The sequence below is a fragment of the Raphanus sativus genome, chromosome 9 (genome assembly GCF_000801105.2).
Source record: "Raphanus sativus cultivar WK10039 chromosome 9, ASM80110v3, whole genome shotgun sequence".
NCBI classification, from domain to species: Eukaryota; Viridiplantae; Streptophyta; class Magnoliopsida; order Brassicales; family Brassicaceae; genus Raphanus; species Raphanus sativus.
Window position 1 is genome coordinate 33,630,396 of NC_079519.1, and position 24,519 is coordinate 33,654,914.

General features: G+C 31.5%; 3 protein-coding genes and 1 non-coding gene across 4 annotated transcripts; 2 read left to right on the plus strand and 2 right to left on the minus strand.

Moving 5' to 3' along the window:
- Positions 1 to 1,638: 1,638 nt before the first annotated feature.
- Positions 1,639 to 5,074, plus strand: LOC108827707 (WRKY transcription factor 8-like). Its single transcript, XM_018601181.2, has 3 exons — positions 1,639 to 2,257; positions 3,415 to 3,558; positions 4,532 to 5,074. The coding sequence occupies exons 1-3, from the start codon at positions 1,809 to 1,811 to the stop codon at positions 4,899 to 4,901; spliced, it is 963 nt and encodes a 320-aa protein (XP_018456683.1). The 5' UTR covers positions 1,639 to 1,808; the 3' UTR covers positions 4,902 to 5,074.
- A 36-nt stretch (positions 5,075 to 5,110) lies between these two features.
- LOC108827706 (LRR receptor-like serine/threonine-protein kinase FLS2) lies at positions 5,111 to 8,983 on the minus strand. The gene is made up of 2 exons (XM_018601180.2): positions 5,801 to 8,983; positions 5,111 to 5,666 (listed from the first exon to the last, which is right to left on the minus strand). The coding sequence occupies exons 1-2, from the start codon at positions 8,943 to 8,945 to the stop codon at positions 5,296 to 5,298; spliced, it is 3,516 nt and encodes a 1,171-aa protein (XP_018456682.1). The 5' UTR covers positions 8,946 to 8,983; the 3' UTR covers positions 5,111 to 5,295.
- Positions 8,984 to 15,680: 6,697 nt separating this feature from the next.
- On the minus strand, positions 15,681 to 15,760 carry TRNAL-UAG (transfer RNA leucine (anticodon UAG)). Its single transcript has one exon. It is a non-coding gene; the product is annotated as a tRNA-Leu (tRNA).
- A 5,989-nt stretch (positions 15,761 to 21,749) lies between these two features.
- On the plus strand, positions 21,750 to 24,492 carry LOC108827842 (3-oxoacyl-[acyl-carrier-protein] synthase I, chloroplastic). The gene is made up of 6 exons (XM_018601343.2): positions 21,750 to 22,299; positions 22,875 to 23,306; positions 23,394 to 23,567; positions 23,654 to 23,767; positions 23,856 to 24,024; positions 24,111 to 24,492. The coding sequence occupies exons 1-6, from the start codon at positions 21,838 to 21,840 to the stop codon at positions 24,176 to 24,178; spliced, it is 1,419 nt and encodes a 472-aa protein (XP_018456845.1). The 5' UTR covers positions 21,750 to 21,837; the 3' UTR covers positions 24,179 to 24,492.
- Positions 24,493 to 24,519: the final 27 nt, after the last annotated feature.

The following is a 24,519-nucleotide window of genomic DNA, read 5'->3' on the forward strand; positions in this document are numbered from 1 at the left end:
AAAGCTTATTAATATTTTCACAAGTTATGTTTAAAAATAAAATAATTAAAGAATATGATATATATTATTTTTTAGAATAATCTATTAGGTTAGAAAATCTTATTGAAGTATTCATGTAGTGAAAAGCCTAAGATATGTATTTTTCAAGATACCTTTTTGGATTCGTTAACCAAAATAATATTTAGAATATTAAGTTATTATTCCCAAATGTATGAAAATCGTACAATATAATTGCATAATTTGGATATTGGAACAAATTAGTATTACTGTATAATATGATATATAAAAATGAACATTGGCGATTCATTTTTACAATGGGACGTACAGTATAAAAATTCAGAATAATAATATTAATTATTGCATAACTCAGAATGTCAGTATATGTTAATATTAATACATGAAAGGATATTTACAAATTAATTTTGGTGAATTTCTATAAAAATTGAAGTATTCTTAATATATGTCTTTAAGACATTATATATAAAAAACTACAAATGAAAAAAAAAAGATACTTTGATAAGTATAAGTATAAGCCAGATATTTTCAAACAACCAACGAAAACTATTTTAGTAAGTCATGTTCGTAAGTTATTTCCTAATTAACCCTAAAAAGGTCTAGACAATCACTTGTGATTTCGCATAAACGTGTGTTATTTATGTAACAATTGTGATCAAAATAATTTTACTGAAAATGGTAGAAAATAAGTTTATTTTAGTGCCAATTGTTGTAGTAAACATGTAACTGATGACAAAAAAAACATGTAACTAAAAGTGAGTTCCACTTAAACTTTAGATTATAAGATAGATTTCACGTTTTAATTGAAAACTCCAAAAGAAAATTAATATACAAAAGGATCGGAACCCATATGTAGAAGCTCTTTAATCCATTTGTTTGACTAATTCCTATAAAGTTTTTACAATTAGAGTTAGAAGTCTAATTCAAATTTCAGTATGAAGAAATAATATGAATTAAATGAAGGAAAATGATTATAATAGATCTTCGACATTGATCTAAGAATACCGTTAATCATGAATTTCATTTAAAAATCTTTAAATAATGTGTAGACATGAATTTTATAAAATAAATAAATAGTCGATTGTAGAATACAATTATAATAGGCTTCATTGTTTGTTATAGTATTAGTAGTTATCCAATTCTTTTTAAAAAAACATATAAATAAGTACTCCATGTTAATTAAATATGGGACATCCGTTGTAGAAAACATCAATATTTTTGGTGAACATGGTAAGAGTTATAAAATTTACTTTAGTTATTCAAATATATATTTTTTTTCATATGTACTCATTAGACTTTTAAGAAGTTCAAGAATGATAAAAATGGTTTTGATTTTATGTTCACATTAGGCATTTAAGAAACAAAGCCAAGTAATGTTTCCTTACTCGAGGACAGTTCTGTAACTCTCCGTTTGAGAGGTAAAATGCTTTTCGTCAACTCAAATGTATAAAAGAAATTTCGTTTTTAATATTAAAAGCCATCCAAATCACAAACCTTTAAATCATTCACACTCGAGCTATTCATTCAACCCTTCGTTTTTTTAATTGTTTTGTTTATTATTAAATCATATTCTAAAGCGCCATTTTTACGATATTTTATTTAGCAAAACATATTAAATAATATATAGTTTTCACACGGTATATATACAAGAAGACCCAAAAGTCTATCACCAAATTTAGACCGACTAAAAATCATAAACGTCAAAAGTTCGTCCTTCTTTCTTTCTTTAAGCTCTTTCCTCTTGTCTTGTTTATTCCCAAACTTGTTTGGTTTGAAGCTCTTTGTTCTTCATCATGTCTAATGAGACCAAAGATCTTAACAACAATCACTACACTTCATCGTATAATCATTACAATAGCATTGACAGCCAAAATATGTTCCTCCCTTACGTTTCTGGTCCATGCACTTATGATGCAAACATGATCTCATCACAAATAGGTTCTGATCTATCGAGTTCTCACGGAGCGAACGGATTTGGTTTCTATCCGTCGCCATCTTCCACCGAGTTTTTCAATCCTTCGATCGATCAAGAAAATGGTTTTTGTAATGCTTATAATTATAATACTAGTCTGAAGAGTCATGAAGTTGTCGGTGGTGGTGGTGCAATCATTGAGAATGAAACTAGGCTTTCTGCATCTCCTTCTTCCAGTGAGGCCGGTCGTTATCTCGGCAAAGATTCTGGCAAGAGCCTCATGAAAAGAGAAGCTGACGATGGAGGAGATGAACAACGTTCTCAAAAAGTGTAAGTTTCTTTTTTTGAGAAAAGTTCATAATATTTTTTTTTGAAAAGTTCATAATTATGAGAAAAGTTCATAATTTTTTTTTGTAGTTATTTTTGTTTTGTTTTTAGTAGCTAAACTTTTATAATATAGTCAAGCAAGATGGAAATATTAAGAGTTCATCATCACATGAATCACGATCAAATTAACTTTTATTTGATTTCTATCACTGAAAATGATTCGTTATTCTAATCAAACATCTTTTGCATACAAAAAAACAAAACTCTAGCAATCAAACACCAAACTAAAACCTGAATTCTTCGAAAATTTAAAATGCATTTCTTTTCTTTCCTTTTTCAGTTTGAGGGCCAATCTTTTCTCGAACATAAGTTTCTTTAACTAATTATAAATAAAAGATATTTTAGTTTACAATATTTTATACGGAGAATACATATACAGAATTTGAATATCATAAATGAGATCTCTTTAAGAATACTTTATTGATTCTAGCTATTCAATCACAAATTAAAGCTTAGGGGGGTGTATTCAACTGAGAGTTTTAGGTGATTTGTATTAAAATGATAAATCCACTGTTATTCAAACATGAATTTTAAAAACTCATTTAAAATCCACTGTTATTGAACTTGACATTTCGTAAAGTACTCTGAAATCCACTGTTATTGAAAATATTTTAAGTTGTGGGATTTTAAAGTTTGAGGTGATTTTAGGGTGTTTGGGTGGAGTTTCTTAGTTAAAAAAAATAAAACTCAAATCCCATTGTTTTAGATGATATTCTAGAGTAGTTTAACAAAAATCACCTAAATCTCTACAACTTATTAAAATCATCTAAAACTTTATTAAAAATCAAATCACATCAAATGCTAAATTGAATACATCCCCCTTAGTGTTTTCCTGTAATGCATATTGTGATTCCAAAATTGTTTGTTCATTGATGAATTATCTGCCCACCAAAAGAACCCACTTAAATAGAACGACGAGTCCCATATTTGGTAGACTACCACCTAATATTGTTGCAAAAACTTGTACGTCCAGCAATCATTTGGTGCTAAGCATTAGTAACTCTATTGTTCAAAGTCAATTGTATGGTACGATCTCATGGATTACAATACGGTCCATTGTGACAAAGCATTAATTCAATTGCGTGATATCTATGGTTCAGAGTTAAAGCAAAGAAGAATCAAGAGAAGAAGATAAGAGAGCCACGAGTCTCGTTTATGACTAAGACTGAAGTTGATCATCTCGAAGACGGCTATCGTTGGAGGAAGTACGGCCAAAAGGCAGTCAAAAACAGTCCCTATCCGAGGTACCATAATCGGCTGTTATATAAATTATATATGATAAAAATAATCAGGTACAATAAACTAATGAAATGCTGGGGTGTATTATTTAACATTTGATTTGATTTAATATTAATGGAATTTTAAATGATTTCAATAAGTTGGACAGATTTAGGTGATTTTTGGTTAAAGTATTTTAGAATATCACATAAAACCATGAGATTTAAATTTTTATTTTGTTAACTAAGAAACTCCACTCAAACATCCTAAAATCAACGGGAAACTTTAAAACTTCACAATTTAAAATATTTTCAATAACAATAGATTTCTGAGTATTTTACGAAATATCAAATTCAATAATAATAGATTTTAATTGAGTTTTAAAATTCATATTTGAATAACAATAGATTTGTCATTCTAATACAAACCACCTAAAGCTTTAGTTGAATTCTCCTCCTAATCTTTTTTCAGTTTTTGTTTTAATTTCAAAATTCTTAAACCATAAATTCTCCTCTCATTTTAAAAATAGTCTGGTATATATTAATGTAAAATCCTCATGATTTCTTTCTATTTGTAAAACAAAGACAACATTTTATTTAAAATTTTTTTTTTTTGATATTCACATCCATTCAAGGTCTAAGAAAGATTTCCTCGTGTGCTATATTTCCTGGTTTTCTATTTGTATGTCTATCTTTGGTTTGATTTCAGTTCTACGAATTAATTTTCTTTTGGTAAGAAAAACTCTTTTTGTAAGAAAAAATAATTTTCTTTTGACAAAAAAATTAATTTTCTTTTTGTAAGAAAAAAAATAATTTTTGTTTTATATCTTGTAGAATATTGATGATTGTTCACATTTACATACATTTTTCATAAATCAACTCATTTTATTTAAAAAAAAAATTCAAGTTAAAAAATTAAAACGATATTATGGTCAGCTCAAGTTCTTTGTGAAATTTTGAATGATAATGTCAATATCTTATATGTCTATTACGATAACAGGAGTTACTATAGATGTACAACGCAGAAGTGCAACGTGAAGAAGAGAGTTGAGAGATCTTACCAAGATCCAACAGTCGTGATCACAACCTACGAGAGTCAACACAACCACCCGATCCCAACCACTCGCCGCACGGCAATGTTTCCTGGACCCGCCGCATCTGATTATAAATCATCGTCTCTATCTCCCGTTTCCAATTTCATCAACACTCCAAGAAGCTTCTCACATGATGATCTCTTTCGTGTGCCACACTCAAGCGTGAATGCAAACCCTTATTATCAGCAGCAACAAAACCATGAGTTTCAGCATGACAGTGACTATAAGCTTTTGAAGGAGATGTTTCCTTCGGTTTTCTTCAAACAAGAACCTTGATAAAAAAACTATTTTGGGTGCAAAAGTTAAAACCTTGATGATGTAGTTGTACTACCATACATAAACAATATCGTATGCATACTATAAGTGGTAGTTTTATTAAAATTGCATGTATATTTTTTTCGAGACTGATATGATATAGTGTAGAAATGTTATATGCATGTGCATGTACATATTAAGAGTTTGTTCTACAAAGCCACGCCCAAGGATCTCAGAAACCTTACGAGATATATAAATTTGGGCCTAACTCAACACATCTGTTATTGGACCTAAAGTGATGGACCCTTAGTCTAGAGCCCATTAGCTTACGAGAGATATTTTACAATTCAATTTTTCGAGCAGAATAAGAAAAAAGAAAGAAACAATTTTGATAGCTTCAACCATCTTCAGCTTGCTACACTTCTGGAACAACTGAGATCGTCTTTCCTCTGAGTTTCATCAAATGCGTAAGAACCTCATTCATATCGGGCCTATCCTCAGGTCTAGAGCTTGTACAGTACAAACAAAGCTTCAACAAATCTTCAACAGCCTCTTCCTGCTTCCGAGAAATGATAGAAGACCAAATCTCTGAATCAAGAGCATTAACCATCCCTTCCAATCCATCTCCAATCGCTTCCTCCACCAATTCACGCAGACTACTCACCCCTTGTGATTCTTCATCGACCACCACCGAAGTCGGTCTCCGTTTCGTCATCAGCTCCATCATCACAATCCCGAAGCTGAACACGTCAACCTTCGTCGTCACTCTCCTCATATAAGCAAACTCTGTTCATTAAAAGAAAGAAAAAGAGTTAAGAGCAGGCCCTGGCCCAAATTCAATAATCATGGGCTTCCGGCCCACTTAGCCACATAAAATATTTTTGATTTTTTAACTATAGTTTGGGTTTAGAGTTCGTTACCTGGAGCTAAGTACCCGATCGTCCCTTCGAAAGCTGATGTAGAAGCAGTGACGCTTCCATCTTCACGTAACCCTAGAATCCTCGCAGTCCCGAAATCGCTGACGTGCGCAACTCGATCTCCGTCGAGGAGTATATTCGCCGGCTTCAGATCGCAATGAACGATCGGGAATCCGAATCCAGAATGAAGGTAATCGATCCCGCTCGCTACATCGATACATAGATCGATTCTCTCCGCGAAGCCTCCGATCCGTTCGCCGGAGCCGTGAATCGCGTCCTCTAAGCTTCCTTTCTCCATGTACGGAAGCACCAAGGCTTTCATCTTCCCGCTCTCCCAAGCGAACCCTAGGATCTTCGCTAGGTTTCTATGCTTTAGCTGGCTTAGGGTTTTGGCTTCCGTGTAGAACCATTTGTCTGACTCTGATGAGAATTGCTTTAGGTTTAGGACTTTTACTGCGATTGCTGTGTTGTCTTGGAGATGGCCTTTGTAGACTGTGCTTAAGCTGCTTGAGCCGATGATGTTGGCGGTGTTGAATGAGTCTGTTGCTTGTTCGAGCTCTTTTGGATTGAATCTCTTGAGCTTCAGAGCTGAGTCCAGATCCGGCATTGGAGGTTCTGATGAAGGTTCAGACTTTTTCTCTTTTTTTCTGCGACAGGTGAGAAGCAAGATGAGGAATGTGAGAAGAAGAACAGCGGTTGATACGAGAACGATCACGATGATTGCAGTTCTTTTGGAGAAGTGGCTTGGCTTCTTCTTGGTTAGCATACATGGCTTGAGAGGCTTCTTGGTGCCGCAGAGATCACTGTTTCCCATCAGATCAGCTGCGTTGATTTCTTTGAACACACCGGATTCAGGGACGTGGCCTTTGAGGTGGTTTGATGATAGTTTGAGATGTTTCAGCGTCGAAAGATTGGCCAGGCTCTCTGGAATTTCGCCTGTGAGATTGTTATAAGAGAGATCCAGAGAGACTAAATGCGTCATGTTCCCAAAGCTTCCGGGGATTTCGCCTGAGAGACTGTTCCTTGAAAGGTTCAAGCTTTTGATCATATCCATGCCGCCTTGTTTGAAGACTTCATCTGGAATCTGGCCTGAAAGATTGTTTCGTGAAAAATCCAAGAAGTACACGTTTTTACAGGCTTGTAAAGATCGTGGAATAGACCCAGAAAAGTCATTGTTTGAAAAGTCGATTTCTTGAACCATTTCTAGCTTTCCAAGCTCATTGGGAATGGAACCTGACAGTAGATTGTTTGAGAAGTTGAGGGTAAGTTGCAAGTTTTTCATCGAAGATATCAGCTCATCAGGGATGGTTCCGGTGAGAAGATTGTCGGAGATATCCAATGCGTTGAGTTGCGAAAGTGACTTAAGGCTTGCTGGGATAGACCCGTTAAACTTGTTTCCACGAAGACCCAAGTAGGTAAGAGATTCAAGCTTCGAGAGGAAGGTAGGAATTGGGCCTGAAAACTTGTTATTGGACAGATAGAGCTCTGAGAGTTGCTTCATACCAAATATTTCTTCCGGAATTGGACCTTCAAGTTCATTTGTATCCAGCTCAAGCCCCTGCAGTAGAGTCAGATTTGAGATCTCCCTCGGGATTCTTCCCGTGAAGTGATTAATGTTAAGTTGCAAGAGACTCAGCTCCCTCAGATTCCCTATCTCTCGAGGAATTGATCCAGTGAGAGAGTTAGAAAATAGCTGCAAAATCCGTAGCTTCTGAAGCTTCCCAATGAATGGCTTGATCGTTCCTGTGAAGTTGTTCCTTGCCAGATTAAGAGTTTCCATGTATGAACAGTTAAAGATATCATCTGGAATTTCACCTGCAAACCGATTCGGCCCAAGAGAAAGAGATGTAAGATTCATCCGTCCTAAACCCCTAGGAATCTCGCCAGTCATATGGTTATGAGACAGGTCCAGAAATTTAAGACTGGTGCAGTTACGTATGCTAGAAGGTATTGACCCGGTAAGAAGATTGTTGTGTGCCGAGAGGTTCCGAAGGTTTGTAAGAAGCCCTAGATTCACCGGGAGCTCACCGGAAATCGAGTTGAATCCCATCGTTATCGCTGTTAAGTTCTTCAAGTTTGTGATCGACTGTGGAAACTCCCCTGTTAAGTTGTTGGAGTGAAGCGTAAGGACTTTAACTGACGTAAGGAAACCAATCTCTTCAGGTATTGGTCCAACCAACTGGTTTTCCGACAATCCCAGATTGGTTAACCTCGTTAACCGAAATAATGAGGATGGAATTGAAGAATTCAGCTTGTTCTTGTATAACCGAAGTGCCTCCAGCTGAACCAAATTCCCTAATTCAGCTGGGATTGCCCCGGTTAGCTGATTACCATACAGCTCAAGTTGGTTCAAGCTCGTGCAGTTCCCGATCTCAGCTGGTATCTCTCCTTCCAACAAGTTGTCAGTTAAAATTAGAGCTTGTAAGTTCGAGAGATTTCCTATCTCTCTCGGTATTCTACCGGTTAATTGGTTACTATCCAGGCTAAAATCCGTGAGATTAACCAGATTACCAATTGATATGGGAATCGAACCACTAAACCGGTTCAAGCCTGCCATAAAGATTTGGAGATGAGCCAAATCTCCTAAGCATCCTGGTATCGTTCCGGTTAAGTTGTTGTTTTCAAATCCTACTAATTCCAAAGATAGAGTTTTGCAGATCGCTTCGGGAATATCACCGGTCAACAAGTTATCCCTCAGATCAAGATACACGATACTCCTAAGCCTCCAAATCTCAGAAGGAATTGAACCAGAGAAGTAATTTAAGTAAAGAATGAGCTGGTTAAGCTCTGTTAATTTCCCTATCTCAGACGGTATTTTGCCGGAGAAGTTATTGGAAGTGAGATCAAGAACCTGGAGATAGGTGAGATTTGCTATGGCTGGAGACAGGACACCTTGAAGTTGCTTCTCCATCAAGGTAACGGAGACAACGTGACCGGTACGATCGCAGGTGATTCCGGTCCAATTGCAGTGTCGTATCAGACCGGTGGTGCTCCAATCCGATAATATCCCTAAAGGGTCTTCAGAGATACCTTTCTTGAAGGAAATTAAAGCTTCGATCTCTGGTTTAAACTTCTGTCTCGCAAGTGAAAAGCCAGAGAATAAGAAGAAGAGATTTAAGATCAAAGTTGTCTTTGAGAGTGAAGTCATTGTTAGACGAGTTGAAAATAGTGAGAAAATATAATGACTTTGTGATATGACATTATGACTTATGAGATAACCATCTATATATACACACACAGAAAGTCGTAGATTTGTAACTTTGTATATATGAACATGCTGTCAAGACGATATTATCGTAAGGATCATGTCACGGGTGTGAAAATGCCAAAACGCAATATATCTTTTGGCCAAGTAGCAATTTTATATATATAGTTTATGATTCAGCCAAGTTGCATAAAAGCAACTAAATGCATTCCCACTCTGCCACCCATACATTCTTAAAATGTACTACTATATCTTTATTCATTTAATCTCGCTAATAAATCGATAATATTCTGTCTCAACCAAAAAAAAAAAAATCAATGTTCTTCTGTATCCAAACGTTTTTTTTTTTGAAAAACTTCTGTATCCAAACGTTATATTCAAGTTTATATATTTTACTGCTAAAATGAATTTTTTTTTGCTTGGTCGTTTAACTAAACATATATAGGATACGAAAAATTCAGAATATATCTTTGAAACTTAACATAGCTTTTAAGAAAATGTAAAGTATTATACTATTATTCAAAATATATAATAAGCGTCAACGCTTATTTGAAAAAATAACGTGAATTTGGCCACCGGCCACACGGATATGAGTTATTGCTTTCGACTCATTTGAATGTCCAGGAGAGGGTCTATCCGTAGGCTGTACCTTCACCCGGGGGTTAGGCTTGTGTCATCATTGATCCGGGTTTAACTCTTTATAAGTTCAAAAAAAAAAAACGTGAATTTGGCAACTGACAAAGACAGCCATTTTGGTCCAAAGAGTAGCATCATTAAAACCATTGTGCGCAACGTAGTGTTTGACTATTGAGTACTTTAACAACAAAACAATTATCATCTTTTTGTTTCTACAGAAAAATATATATCTGGTTTTAGATATATATTCCCTGTCTCAATTTATATAATATTTTAAAAGTTTTATTGTTTTAAAATAAAAAATACTCTTAGATTAATTTTAAAAACTATTCGGCTGATAAAATTTTATGATCTTTTTATAATTTATTAAATGATTTTAAAATTATACTTTTAGGATTATTTTTAGTAAACAGTTTTCTTAATTTTTGTACACTAAACCAAAACATCATTATATTACGAAAGGGATGAGTATAATTTAATGCATTAACACGTCTTCTGAGTTCTGACTAGAAGAATCAAAAACCTTGTACGCTGTATTAATAAGATACTTATTTACAAATAGTGTTTTTGGTATGATATTCAAGTTTTGTTTTCTTTCGAACAATCTAAAATGTCAAGCATTTTAAATTGTTTTTTCGCAACCCGGAAAGAAAAGGGAAAACAAAATTCTTCTCTCAAAGATTCGTTATAATCTGAATTTTTTTTCGACATTCATTTTTAGATAGATATGTAAAACGATATTGTTTCTGATAATCTATATTATTAAAACTAAAATACATATAGAAAATAATTTTGTTTTCAACAAATATATTACATCTTTTAGTTCATTATTTTAACTCATATTAATTATTTATTAATTATTTTATTCGAAATAATTTGATAAAATTTATTATACACTTACAAAACATAACTTACTTATTTTACTATATTTTTTTTCACACTTCCTAACTATTTCATTAATTATTTTTTACCGTAATTCGATCTTATTTATTTTATATATTAACCATAATAGTTCTAAATGTTTGAATGAGTATTTATCAGTTAGATATGGGTATTCGCGTACATATTTTAGCTATTTAGAGTTCAATTTTCTCAAGTTTTCAAATTAGATACCGTTCGAATATTATAAATTTTCGGATGGAATTCAATTCGGGGGTTTTTAAATTCAGGTTGGTTCGGTTGTGATATTTAAGAACTAAAAAATGAACAAGTAAACTCATATGTTTAAAATTGTTGTTAAATAATTTATAAAAATTAAAATTAAAATAAAAATCAACATCCATATAGACGTTCGGGTCAAACTCTATTATATACTTATACATATTTAAGTTATGAAAATAGTCAGTGACAAAAAGGAGTTATGAAAATAGATGAGAAGTCAAATTAACTAATGAAATTATGCTTCTTTCGTATATACTTTCATGGCACAAATTTTTGACCAATACATTTTATATTCTCCTTTTCTAGGTTGCATGGAATCGGATCTGGATATGTGGAAATGAAACATTTCGAAACATGAAAACATGATTTTTATTTATCTTTTAGGAATTAAAACGTTTTGGAAACATTCATAAATATATATATATATATATAATGATTAACAATTGTCTGCTTAATCTATCTAAAAATATAAATCAACAAATACAGTTTTATGTTAAGTATACAAAAATAAAGTAAGTAATAGTTAAAAATCAAAATCATATTAAAACTTTAAAATAGCAGATATCTATACTTAAGTATTAAGTAGTTTAAATCAAAATAAAGATACAAGTTTCAGAATTTGTTTTTAAAAAATTTCTTCGCGTTTTTAAAATAAAATCACAAGTTTCCAAAGTGAAAATGCAAGTTTCCACTGAATTTCCAAAATGAGTTTTTCAAAAAATGAGTTTCTAATGAATTTCCACGAGTTTTCAAAAAAAAATCGTTTCCTAAACTTTTCTAAGACATGAAATATACCTTCATCCGAGTTTTCATGCAACCTAAATCTTTTTATGTTACATTTCAATATATGTAGCATCGTCTAGTTATGGATAAAAATATAGTATTTTTGTGTAGACATATAATTGTTATTTGCCCAATTTAAAGGCCAAAAATTATGGTTTTGAATGCTAAAATTCGCACTGTACCACACAATACTTAACAATAACTAAAAATCTCTAGATATACTATATAGCTATACGTTTTTATAACTGTTAAAATTGTACCACAGTTGTACCGTTTGTCGTCTACCATTCAGTCCGCTGTTAACACATTCTTTTTTTTGCCATCTGAAGATTATTATATATAAAACAAAAACATACAAAAGACCCATACAGCCCAAGCAAAGATTACACAATAAACCTAAACCGCAAGCTCAACTAAAATTGAGACCCAAACCCGACCCACTTCCACCGCTCACCACGTGTGCAAAACGCAACAAACATGGGATGCGTGTCCGCAAGTTAGGTTTCGTCATACGAAGGGTTGTCGGTCGCCGCCGAGATCGAAAACCGAGATCTCACCAGAATCGCAAGTCACCCGCACTTCCTCCTCCATAGAAGTCGACGCTGTAAGAAACAGAACACACCCACCAGATACACACCATGACCACCAGATTCCATCTCCAACGACTATATTGAAGATATAGGAACCGGAGTCGTTTCCTAAGACCCGAACTTCAGAGAAGCGTCCATCGGTCCCACCGAGATCTCGTCCTATATATATATGTGTGTGTTGTTTTAAAATGAATTCAATTAATGGACTCATATGGATCGAGGATTCATTCAATTCATTTTTATTAAAAGTGAAGTACAAATAAAAATTCACACTTAATTCTTCTTAATATTTACCAACTTGTGCCATTGATACTAAATATTTTTTTAATAAAATCGAAAATTAAGTATAATTAATGGAATATCTTTTTAAATGTTAGTTACCTTAAATTTCAAAACAAAATCTCAGTAGATATGCACAATATCTGAAAATAACTAAAATATGGAAAATCATTTTGCTAATGTTAAATCACAACGTATTTTTGTTACATGCATAAATAAATCATTGATTAAATTGTTGTCTATTTATGACCTGATTGGCTGATTCCGCTGCATCTATAGTTTTTATTATAAACAGTGATTTCATAACAATATATAGGAATTCACTATTTTTATTCTATATTATTAAAATTGAATTACAAATTAGATTTTTTTGGAAACACAGATAACATTTTTAAAAAATGTTTGTTTAGAAACTTGGATACTAGTTTAAAAAAAATAGGTTTGTTTGAAAACATGAATATCAATTTTGAAAAAATAGATTTACTTGGAAACATGAATAGCGATATAAAAAGGATATAATATTGTTTGGAAACATTGATATCATTATTTTTAAAAAGGATGAATTTATATTATTAAGAAAAATTGAAAATCTATTATATTAAGAGAAACTATATATTTATGTCAATTTTAAAATACATGAAATGAGCTAATCTAATAATCTAAAAGTATCATTTGTCTAAAATAATCGTAAAAAAAATTTAAACTTTATATACATATTTCAAATCAAAATAATAATTTAAAGTTGATTTATATCAAAAATTAATTTAAAATATACATATATTCAAAATTTTATTTTTATTAAAATATTTTCCAACAACCATTATTAAAAAAAATGTTTTTAATATATGTGATTATTGAAAATATAATATATGTGATTATTTATATGATAATACATATAAAATACTATTAATTATAGGTTTGGTGTGTTTTAAAGGAAAAAAATAGATTGTGAATTAGGGGTGGGCGTTCGGGTATCCATTCGGGTTCGGTTTAGGTCTGTTTGAGTTTCGGGTTTTTGGGATCAAATATTTCAGTTTCATTCAGATATTTCTAAATTTTGGTTCGGATGCGAATTCGCATCTTTGCGGATTTGTTCAGATTCAGATAACCCATTTAAATTCATTATATACTTTAAATTTCTCAAAAAAATATAAATAAATAATATAGTACTTATATATTTGAATAACATATATCAAAATACCTGAACTTAACATATAAATTGGTTTGAGTTAAATATTTAGATAAATAATCAATAGCTATGTTAAGTATTTTTAGTGATTTGAGTATACTTTAACTATTTTAGATATTTATATATATTTTCAATTATTTAAACCAACTTATAAGTACCATATATATTTTGTATGTTTTATATACACTAAGTCAAAAAAATAGATATAAGTATATAAATCTATTTCGAATACCTTCAGGTATCTTGAAATACTTCGGTTCGGAATGGATTTATTTTCAGTTCTCTAAATACCAAAATTTTGACATTTAATCAATTTTGGTTCATGTTTTGTACTTCTTTTTGATCGGGATCGATTCGATTTTTTAGATTCAAATTTTTTGCCCAACTCTAATATTGATATGAAAAATAGCATATTTTATAAATATATACACCGCACGGACGTGATGATCAAAATCTAGTACGATTTTAAAATGAACTAGATACTGACCCGCCCTTTTCAAGGGCGGAAATTATTTAAACAAACTTTTCTAATTGTTACCGAGATTAGAATATACAAATTATAAAAAAAAATAGTTTTTATATATATAGTTTTTGAATAATATTGTTTTTGGTTATAAAATATACACATTTTTTAAATTAAAACTTGTACAGTGAAACCTCTATAAATTAATAATGTTTGGGACTACACCAAAACTATAAAAAAATTAATTTATAGAGGTTATTAATTTATCGATATAATAATTGAACCAAAAATTCAATGTTGAGACTATAAAGTTATAATATTTATTAAAAAAAATTAGTGTATATTAATTTATAGAGTATTAATTCAAAGAGTTTATACTGTATATAAACGTTAATATGTGTGAGATTCAAAATTTATAGGTAAAATATTTAGACAATGCTTTTAATTGTTACTGAGAAAACGAAAAAAATCAAATAAACTTTAATTCCATAAAAAATAATGTGTTTTTTATTATAATATTATTTGTGGATATATTATATAGTCTTTTATTTTTAAGTTTCAAATACAATGTTAGTTGGTTAAAACCTTTTTATAAGGCTTAAGGTAAATTGGTTTACATAATCGTATGGCCTTTTGTTTGTAAAGCAACACAATTTTAATAATTTTCCAAAGCCCATTAGTTAAACAATTTATAATGTGTATTTATGTTGGTTTAAATTAAGTTGTTAGACATGTTGATATATTCAAGGAACCAAACAGATTTAAGTAGCCAAACACCTACTATTCTAGAGAATGTCCAAATTTAAATGACAACTTCTAAATGGTAGATAAATTTTAGCACTCTAAATTAATATAGTAGATATATTATATAGTCTTTTATTTTTAAGTTTCAAATACAATGTTAGTTGGTTAAAACCTTTTTATAAGGCCTAAGGTAAATTGGTTTACATAATCGTATGGCCTTTTGTTTGTAAAGCAACACAATTTTAATAATTTTCCAAAGCCCATTAGTTAAACAATTTATAATGTGTATTTATGTTGGTTTAAATTAAGTTGTTAGACATGTTGATATATTCAAGGAACCAAACAGATTTAAGTAGCCAAACACCTACTATTCTAGAGAATGTCCAAATTTAAATGACAACTTCTAAATGGTAGATAAATTTTAGCACTCTAAATTAATATAGTAGATTCAATTAATGGACTCATATGGAACAAGGATTCATTCAAATACAGTACGATGATATAGTCGGTTTGGACAACCTGTATCCGGATTCTACGCTTACTTGACCTTGACCCATTTGACAATACCACATCTAAGTTATTTTAAAATGAATTCAATTAATGGACTCATATGGATCGAGGATTCATTCAAATACAGTACGATGATATAGTCGATTTGGACAACCTGTATCCGGATTCTGTGCTTACTTGACCTTGACCCATTTGACAATACCACATCTAAATTCTCCCGGATACTAATGGATTCTTCCGGATACTAATGGTGTAATGCTTACTTCACGTTGACCCACAACGTCCACTGAAAAAAATATAAACAAAGGACTCAGAAAAAAATATGACAGCTGTGGGGTTTGAACCCACGCCCTTTCGGACCAGAGCCTAAATCTGGCGCCTTAGACCACTCGGCCAAACTGTCACTTATTAATTGTTCTCATTACACCTTTTATATCAGTATTTGTAAAAAATGGAATCATCTTCCAAGTTTGTAAACATATCTTCCGGTAACTCTGCTTCTGTGTCTGAAACTGAGAGTGTTACATCTGAATACTATTTCAACACATATATAAGTTATTCTGGATGTTTGAATGATTTAGTAGTATTGCGTTAAGTGATATTTTGAGATAAATATTGTTACACAGACTAATAAAAAAAGAAGAATGGAGTCATGCTAGTGGTTGAATCCAGGTAAACTAGAAACGTATAACATTTAGGAGAAGAATACCCTTATCAAAAGCTGGTCCTCGTCAAAGGCCATCGTACCTTATTAAAAGCTGATTTTGATGCTCTACTCTCTTTTACTGTGTTATCAGGTAAGAGTTTCCATGTGTTCTTTCTCATAAAAATGCCCTATTTTATTATTAAGGATTCTGAGGAGGGAGTCCTCTTTCTTGATGTTGTTTTCGCTATGTTGACATGTGGATATCCAATGTTTGCAAAGGTTTCTGAGACATGTCACTCCAGTTTCTTTGTTAATAGCAACCGCTTTGGAGGAATGCAAGAATCTTCTCGTCTATATTAAGGCATCTTCTCTATATATCTCCTTTTGTCATCCATTGATTCTTCTATCAAACGTGTTTCATCTTTCATTTGAATTAATTTTCTTGATAAATAATCTCGTTTTCTGTCGACCCTTTCTCAGAAAGTTATGGCCCCTAAGTAAAATGATGGACCATTTTCTTCGGTTTTCTGTAACCCAATATGTCTTTCTAGCTAGAAAATGGCAGATATTTTTTCGAAAGAGTTTATTCATTTTCTCATATTTTGCGATAAATTAAGGTCCGATCATTTTCTTACCCTTTTCTTACTCGTTTTACTGCATTTGCATTAGTAATTACCCACCCTTAACATCAAGGAATTAGCATATTTTTCACGAACTCTTAGCTCTTGCGGTAAAATAAGGATTTGATCATTTCATTTTCTTAGTCGTTTTACTCCATTTGTAAAAAACATATAGGAAACGTCTAGATTTCTCCCCCGTGTTCCTTCTCAAGGACGATGAAGTATTGTAAGAAGAGTGGTCTTGTGAGGTTCTCCGTAAACATCGTAGTAGAGGATGAATAGTTGGAAGAAGAGCTTGAGTTCTCTAGAAATCAAATTGTGCAGAGGGAAGAATTAGGTTATGTTTTCAATCAAATATACTGATCTAAGTTCAAACTAAACCTATTTTTTCAATTAAATCTAAAAACCTGTAATTAAGATATTAAAAATAAAATATTAAGTAAATTCAAAAGTAATGTATTTTCAGGAAATTCTAGTTTGAAATGAACCAGGTAAAAAATGAAATAGAAGTAGGATATGGTCATCATCCGCAAATATCTCCTAAACCTACAAAAATATATAACTTAAATATCAATAGATAACGATATATCAACGAAACTTCCTCGGAAAGAGCCAGAGTGCCCTCACGTCAGGACACCTACATTGATCATTCGGAAACTGGAATGTGAAAACGCGCTTGAGTCCAACGACTGTTAATTACCAAACACCCTCATCGGCTTGCATAAAACTCCTTTGTTCTTCTGAGAGACTTCATCACAAGATCAAAACCATAAAGCCAAACATAATAACCTAAATCTTCTCTCTTCACAATTCATTTCTAGAGGATCTCAAAACTAAAGATGGTGGGAAAAGGGAGCTTTTCGATATTCAAGACGAGGAAAGAGAGGACGAAGTTGAAATTTTGGAGACTTGGAGGGCTAAAGTGGAAAAAATTGAATCTTAAGATGTCGTTTTTCGAAAGTTTGAGGTTTAGAATCATGTCCATCATCGAAGGAATGATTTTGGTTTCTAAGCTTGCTTTCTTCTTTCTTTGTTGCGGTTGCAGATTCTAACAAGTTAGTTTTTATTTTTGTATGGTAAACTCTTTAACTGTTTGTTATCTTTTTTTCAGTTTTTCTTAACTTTTTTTTATTCTCAGTTTGGATAATGTAAATCGATTTTAAGTATTTCAATTTAATACCGAAATTTAGTTTGTAGGTATCTTTTTTTATGCGAATTCGTACGTTTCTGCTATTAGGATTCTTACCCTGTTACTGTATTTAATGACTCAAATTTTCATTTTTAAGCATGTGTAAAAGTAGGTAATTATCTGTTATTGTTAAATGGGTTTTCTATTTTCTGAATAAGCAAGAAAATACATACTGAACTTTGTAATGTGTAAACCCTTTCTCAAAAAAAAAAACTTTGTAATGTGCTTTGGGAATCTTCTTATTTAATGTTGGAACATTTTTATTTTTTCTTCGTTCAGGTTTGTAAGTTTAAGCAAATTAAGTATTCGCAAAAAAAAAAAAATACGTACTTGCAAAAGAAAGGTGTAAATGCTTTTATGTTCTAGAGATTTGACCTAATCTATATTATTTATTATCAGATATTCTTTTCTTTTTGTAACTGTAATTTTAGCAGATATATTTTTTTTTGCTAAACAATACTATACTAGATATTCCTGCAGCTAAAAATGCATTTTTATCTTAAAAAGATTAGGGGATCGCGCTGTTAAGTAAATACTAGATTTTAACCCGCACGTTCGTGCGGATATATTTATATTTTTTAAATATATTTTATATTATTAAAAATGTTTTAAATATATAATTTCTATTTTAGTGTTATATATATTATTATATCATATTATTGTTTATATTTCTTATTCAGTATTATTAATATATAATGGTTTTTAAAAAAATTTACTTTGTTATTGATTTTTATTACTTACTAATATATTTTCGAGTTAGGTAAAATAAAATAAAAATATGAAATACTCAAATATAGAACCCCATTCAAATTATGTTGTTTTCTTTAATTTAAACATTTTGCATATAATACATTTTTAAATTTTATTTATTTATATTATAGAAAATAAATATGACTAAAATAATTATATTTACATGTTGTGTTTAAGAAAATATACTTTAACATATCTCATTTTAGTATTTTACGGGATTTATTTATTTTAAATAATATAATCCTATTGTTTTAGTAAACTTAGTAGTATCTATCATACTATTTTATTAAATTTATTATATAGGATATTTGTTTTGGATGTTATGATATTAAATTCTGTTTTTTTTTAAATTAAGACGTCAAAACATTAGGTTACTTTAAATTTTTACTAACATATATAGTTAGTTTTTTCAGGTACATTTCAAAAAGTTAATCTTTATTATCCATGATTTTGTCTTTGTAAAATTTGAAATATTATCATTTTGAGTTTGAATATTTATTTTCAAAATAATATATTTTTTCGAGACAACTTTGGAAAATTACACAACTATTTGAGTTTGGAATAATACATGAATTTTGAATTTGTTTTGGTACTACATTACTTTATTATTTTATAAAATATTTGAATTTTTGGTGATATTTTTAATTCTTTTATCAACAAATTTTGTTACAATTAAAATAAAATAAAATTTATAATTAAAATTGATTTTTGTCACTAATATTTTAAATGAATTACTGAAATTTCATATTTTACTAATAACATATTTTTAAATAGTATATGAACTAAAGGTTATTATATACTATTATATTTTTGTATATAAACATTTTTAAGCAATATATTGCTAATAGTTTCAAAATAATTAAAAAGATAATATATGGCTGTAAATATAAAATTTTAACTTATGTTAATACATTTATTTTAATATAAAAGTATTATATAGTTTTCGAAGTTTAATCCATTATAATGATGATCAATAATTTATTTAAGTTAAAAATAAAATAATTTTTTTTTGTTAATTTACCTATTTAATATATTTTTAATATTTAATTCATATAGCACTTCTATTTTTATATAATACGGAATATATCATAGAATCAATAAAAAAATAGTATAAAGAATTTTTTATTTTCTTTTTTAATAAGTTTTAGTTAAATTTACTTATAATAATATTATATTACTAATTTCGAAATATATTAATGTGTTATTTATAAAAAAATATTTAAATTTTAAACTAAGATTTTGTTAGATTCTTTCTCAACAGATTTTATTATAATTAAAAAAATCAAATTTATAGTTGGTTTATTGTTAATATATTTATAGTTGGTTTATTGTTAATAATCAAATATGTCATATTGACTAATTCTTTAAGTGGTCCTACTATGACTTGTTAATAGTAGATAAAAATAGAACCCTAAATTAATAGATTAGATATATGGAGAAGTGAGAATTTGGTATAACTATGTGCAGAACAGAAATGCAACATAAACCATTCATATATTGAACTAAAATAGAAAATAAAAGATATATTTTTTTTTTTTGAACATTGTATATTTTAAAATTAAAACATTTTAATTTTAAAATTTGGTATATATTTATATATATGGAGAAATGAGAATTTGGTATAACTATGTGCAGAACAGAAATGCAACATAAACAATTCATATTGGTCCTAGGTTAGATTGTTTATCTTGAGTCTCGAAAGTCTGAAGTCGAGGAAATGATAAAGGTTCAGAATTACAGTATGATGGGAATTAGTCTGGGTTGCTAATAATATTTAATATTTAAATTTAAGTTCAACATAAATCAAGTTATAGTTAAAATTGATGATTCCAACCAACTCGAATCCAATAGTTCTCTATCTATGATAAAATTGGGTCAGTCGTTCTGGCAGCAGTTTATTTTAGTACAAGTTGGGTCAATGCAATATAGTGTATGATTGACAAAGTCAACGACGAGTTATATTTGGTTGGTTTGTGGACTGTCTAGAACGTCTATATATGTACAATACATTATCTAGAGGACTAAAATCTTTCATTGTCTCCTATATATGCCCAAGGTCGAGAAAAAATACATTCCACTGGACGAAGATGGGATCCATAGGCCGAGGTAGGACATGAAAATCTGCGGACCGTAGTTACTGTAACACTGTTACATAACGTTTATAGCATTGCGTGCAGTTGGCATATGGCAAACATATTCTATAAGAAAATGTAAATAGATCTTCTCTTATTAGCGTTGAAAAACAATTGCACATTATCATCTATCATTCAAACAAGTAGGCGTAACGCGTTAGAAGACTAAAAGACACTTTGTACGAAATATTAGATTTTGAAAAGAAGATAGGTGTTGAACAACTGATACTGACTATCTACTCACACAATTCATTATTGAATTGACCGTTTGAGATGAATGCTTCCATGTTAGTATCTGTTCACCCACCTTACCATCTCCATTAAACTGTATTTCGAGTACTTTTTTCTGGTTACTTGTCACTTTTTATTTTTAAATTAAATTTATTTATAAGTTTTAAATTTTAATAATTATAAGTGTTCTCCAATCCAAAATCAAATAGAATCAGATTTGAAAAGTTCATGCTCAATTTTGAATGTCTTATTTTACGGGAGGTCGTTAGCATTTAGTAGCTTTTTGATAAGCTGAGCGAAGTGGCATTTCTAATCTACATCACAATAGGTCGACTCCACTTTTTTGTTCAGCAGCCTGTCTGCAATTTTACACTGAGATTAATAGTTTAGGGACCCTGTTAAAAAGAAAAGATTAATTGAGATCAAATTTATATGAAATAGTTATGTACAAATCATACAAATTTAATTAGTTATTAATATATTTTAATAACATTTTAAAATATAAATATTTATATAAAATTTTGCCTTAATGGCGATATAGAAAATAATGATGATACATATGCAAATTATTTCACAACTAACGTTTACAGAATAATAAAAATAATTAATTTCAGTAACCGGATAACAAAAAAAATGATAATATTAAATTTCATAACAAAACTTAACTTAGATGATGTATTTTTATGAAAAAAATTCCCAGAAAACAAAACAATATAACTTATATAGGCCGAAACTAAAATAGTTGTAAATACTAAATATAAAGGGACTAAAACAAAAGAAGAAAGTTTACTTTCCAGTGAATTTATAAATCTGACAGAACTCAAAAAAGCTCTTTCTCACAAACACACACACACTCCATTTCACACAACCTCGTACTTATCGCCTTCCCTCTCTCCTTCTCTGAGATCCGCCATGCAAGCTCTTCAATCCTCTTCCCTCCGCTCTTCTCCGCCGAACCCACTCATCAAACCTTCGAACCGCCAGTCCCACCAAATCACCAATGCGAGACAACAACCCGCCTGGAGGAGGAGACGCTCGTTCATCTCCGCATCAGCCGTCTCCGCTCCGAAACGCGAGACGGATCCGAAGAAACGCGTCGTGATAACCGGGATGGGTCTCGTCTCCGTCTTCGGGAACGACGTCGACGCTTACTACGAGAAACTGCTCTCCGGCGAGAGTGGGATCAGCTCGATCGATCGGTTCGATGCGTCCAAGTTCCCGACTCGGTTCGGCGGACAGATCCGCGGGTTTAGCTCGGAGGGTTACATCGACGGGAAGAACGAGCGTAGGCTTGATGATTGCTTGAAGTATTGCATTGTTGCTGGGAAGAAGGCTCTTGAAAGTGCTCATCTTGGTGGTGATAAGCTTAACACGGTACACTACTCTTAGTTTGAATCAAAGTTCAACACTTTTTGATTGATTTGTCTGAAAGGTTTGATCTTTTAGACATGAACTTGGTTTCTCTCTCATGGGTTTAACACATTACTATCTTAGTTTGAGAAAGTGCAAAACTTTTTATGTATGAATCGAAGATTATTCATTAAAAGTTTAATCTTATCTCTAGTGGGGTTAAGACATAGCTTAGTAGTTTGATAAAGTACTATCTTAGTTTGATCAAAGTTCAAAACTTTATGGTTGATTTAGTCTAAAGGTTTAATCTTTAGACGTAAATTTGATTTATATCTGATGGGTTTAACACGTTACTTAGTAGTTTGATAAGTTACTATCTTAGTTTAAGAAAGTTCAAAACTTTATGTATTAATCGAAGATTATTCAGTTTAAAGGTTTAATCTTTAGACATGAACTTGATTTCTCTCTAATGGGTATAACACATTACTGTCTTAGTTTGATAAAGTTCAAAACTTTATGATTGATTTTGAAGATTGTTGGTTTAATTTTTTAGACATTAACTTGATTTCTCTCTGATGGGTTTGACACATTACGTGTAGATTGACAAGTTGAGAGCTGGAGTACTAGTTGGGACTGGTATGGGTGGTTTGACAGTGTTTTCAGACGGTGTTCAAGCTTTAATGGAGAAAGGTCACAGGAGGATTTCTCCGTTTTTTATTCCTTATGCTATAACAAACATGGGTTCTGCTTTGTTGGCGATTGATCTTGGTCTTATGGGTCCAAACTACTCCATCTCGACCGCTTGTGCCACTTCTAACTACTGCTTCTACGCTGCTGCGAACCACATTCGGCGTGGGGAAGCTGATATGATGATTGCTGGTGGAACAGAGGCTGCTATCATTCCTATTGGCTTGGGAGGTTTTGTTGCTTGCAGGGCGCTTTCGCAGAGGAATGATGACCCTAAAACGGCTTCAAGGCCATGGGATAAACAGAGAGATGGGTTTGTCATGGGTGAAGGTGCTGGTGTTCTGGTATGATTGGTTCATACATAGTGACATGTTTGTTTTCTGCAAGTCCATGGATTATAAGGTTAATATGGTCAATGTTGTTATTTATAGGTGATGGAAAGCTTGGAACATGCGATGAAACGTGGGGCTCCAATTGTAGCGGAATATCTAGGAGGTGCTATTAACTGTGATGCTCATCACATGACTGATCCAAGAGCTGATGGGCTTGGTGTCTCTTCATGCATTGAGAGCTGCCTTGAAGATGCTGGTGTATCACCCGAAGAGGTAATAAAAACATACCTTATTACATTTCCTAATTATATATTATTCATAGCTTGTGGTTTTGTTTTAAACGTTTTTTTTGTATTCAGGTAAATTACATCAATGCACATGCAACTTCCACACTAGCTGGTGATATTGCTGAGATTAATGCCATTAAAAAAGTATTCAAGAGCACTTCAGGGATCAAAATCAATGCCACCAAGGTCTGTTCTCAATGCTCCATCTACACCTACTAGTGCTGTTTTGGATTTCCTATAACATGACAGTTTTGTGAATGAATCATGTTAACAGTCTATGATAGGTCACTGCCTCGGTGCAGCTGGAGGTCTTGAAGCCATCGCCACCGTGAAGGCTATCAACACTGGATGGCTTCATCCCTCAATCAACCAATTTAACCCAGAACCAGCCGTGGACTTTGACACGGTGGCAAACGAGAAGAAGCAGCATGAAGTGAACGTTGGTAAGTGGCGACCGGCCTTTCTTGTAGTTAGTTGTCTTGAACGGACACGATGGTTTCTCTGATAATGTATTTTTATTTTGCTGCAGCGATATCAAATTCGTTTGGGTTCGGTGGACATAACTCAGTTGTCGCCTTCTCTGCCTTCAAACCCTGATTCCTTCAAAGACCTTTTTTGTATTCTCTGCTCCAACTGTTACAACACCACCATCATCATCCATCACTATCCTCCTCCTCCTTGGAGCTTTTTGTTCCACGAGTTTGGGCTCTTTCTTTGGCGTTTTTTACGTTCTATTCAACATTGTTTCATTGAGCCGTTGAGATTTCAGATTTTGCTTCTCAATCCTAAGAAATGTTTGTATCTGTAATCTTAGTTCGTTTCATATTTGTCTGATTTATAAACAGAACCATGAATCTTGTAGCAATGATGTTATTATCAGAAAGGAAGGAAGCTCTCAATCTTTTTTTTTTTTTGCAACTCCCTGTGTATAATGAGCT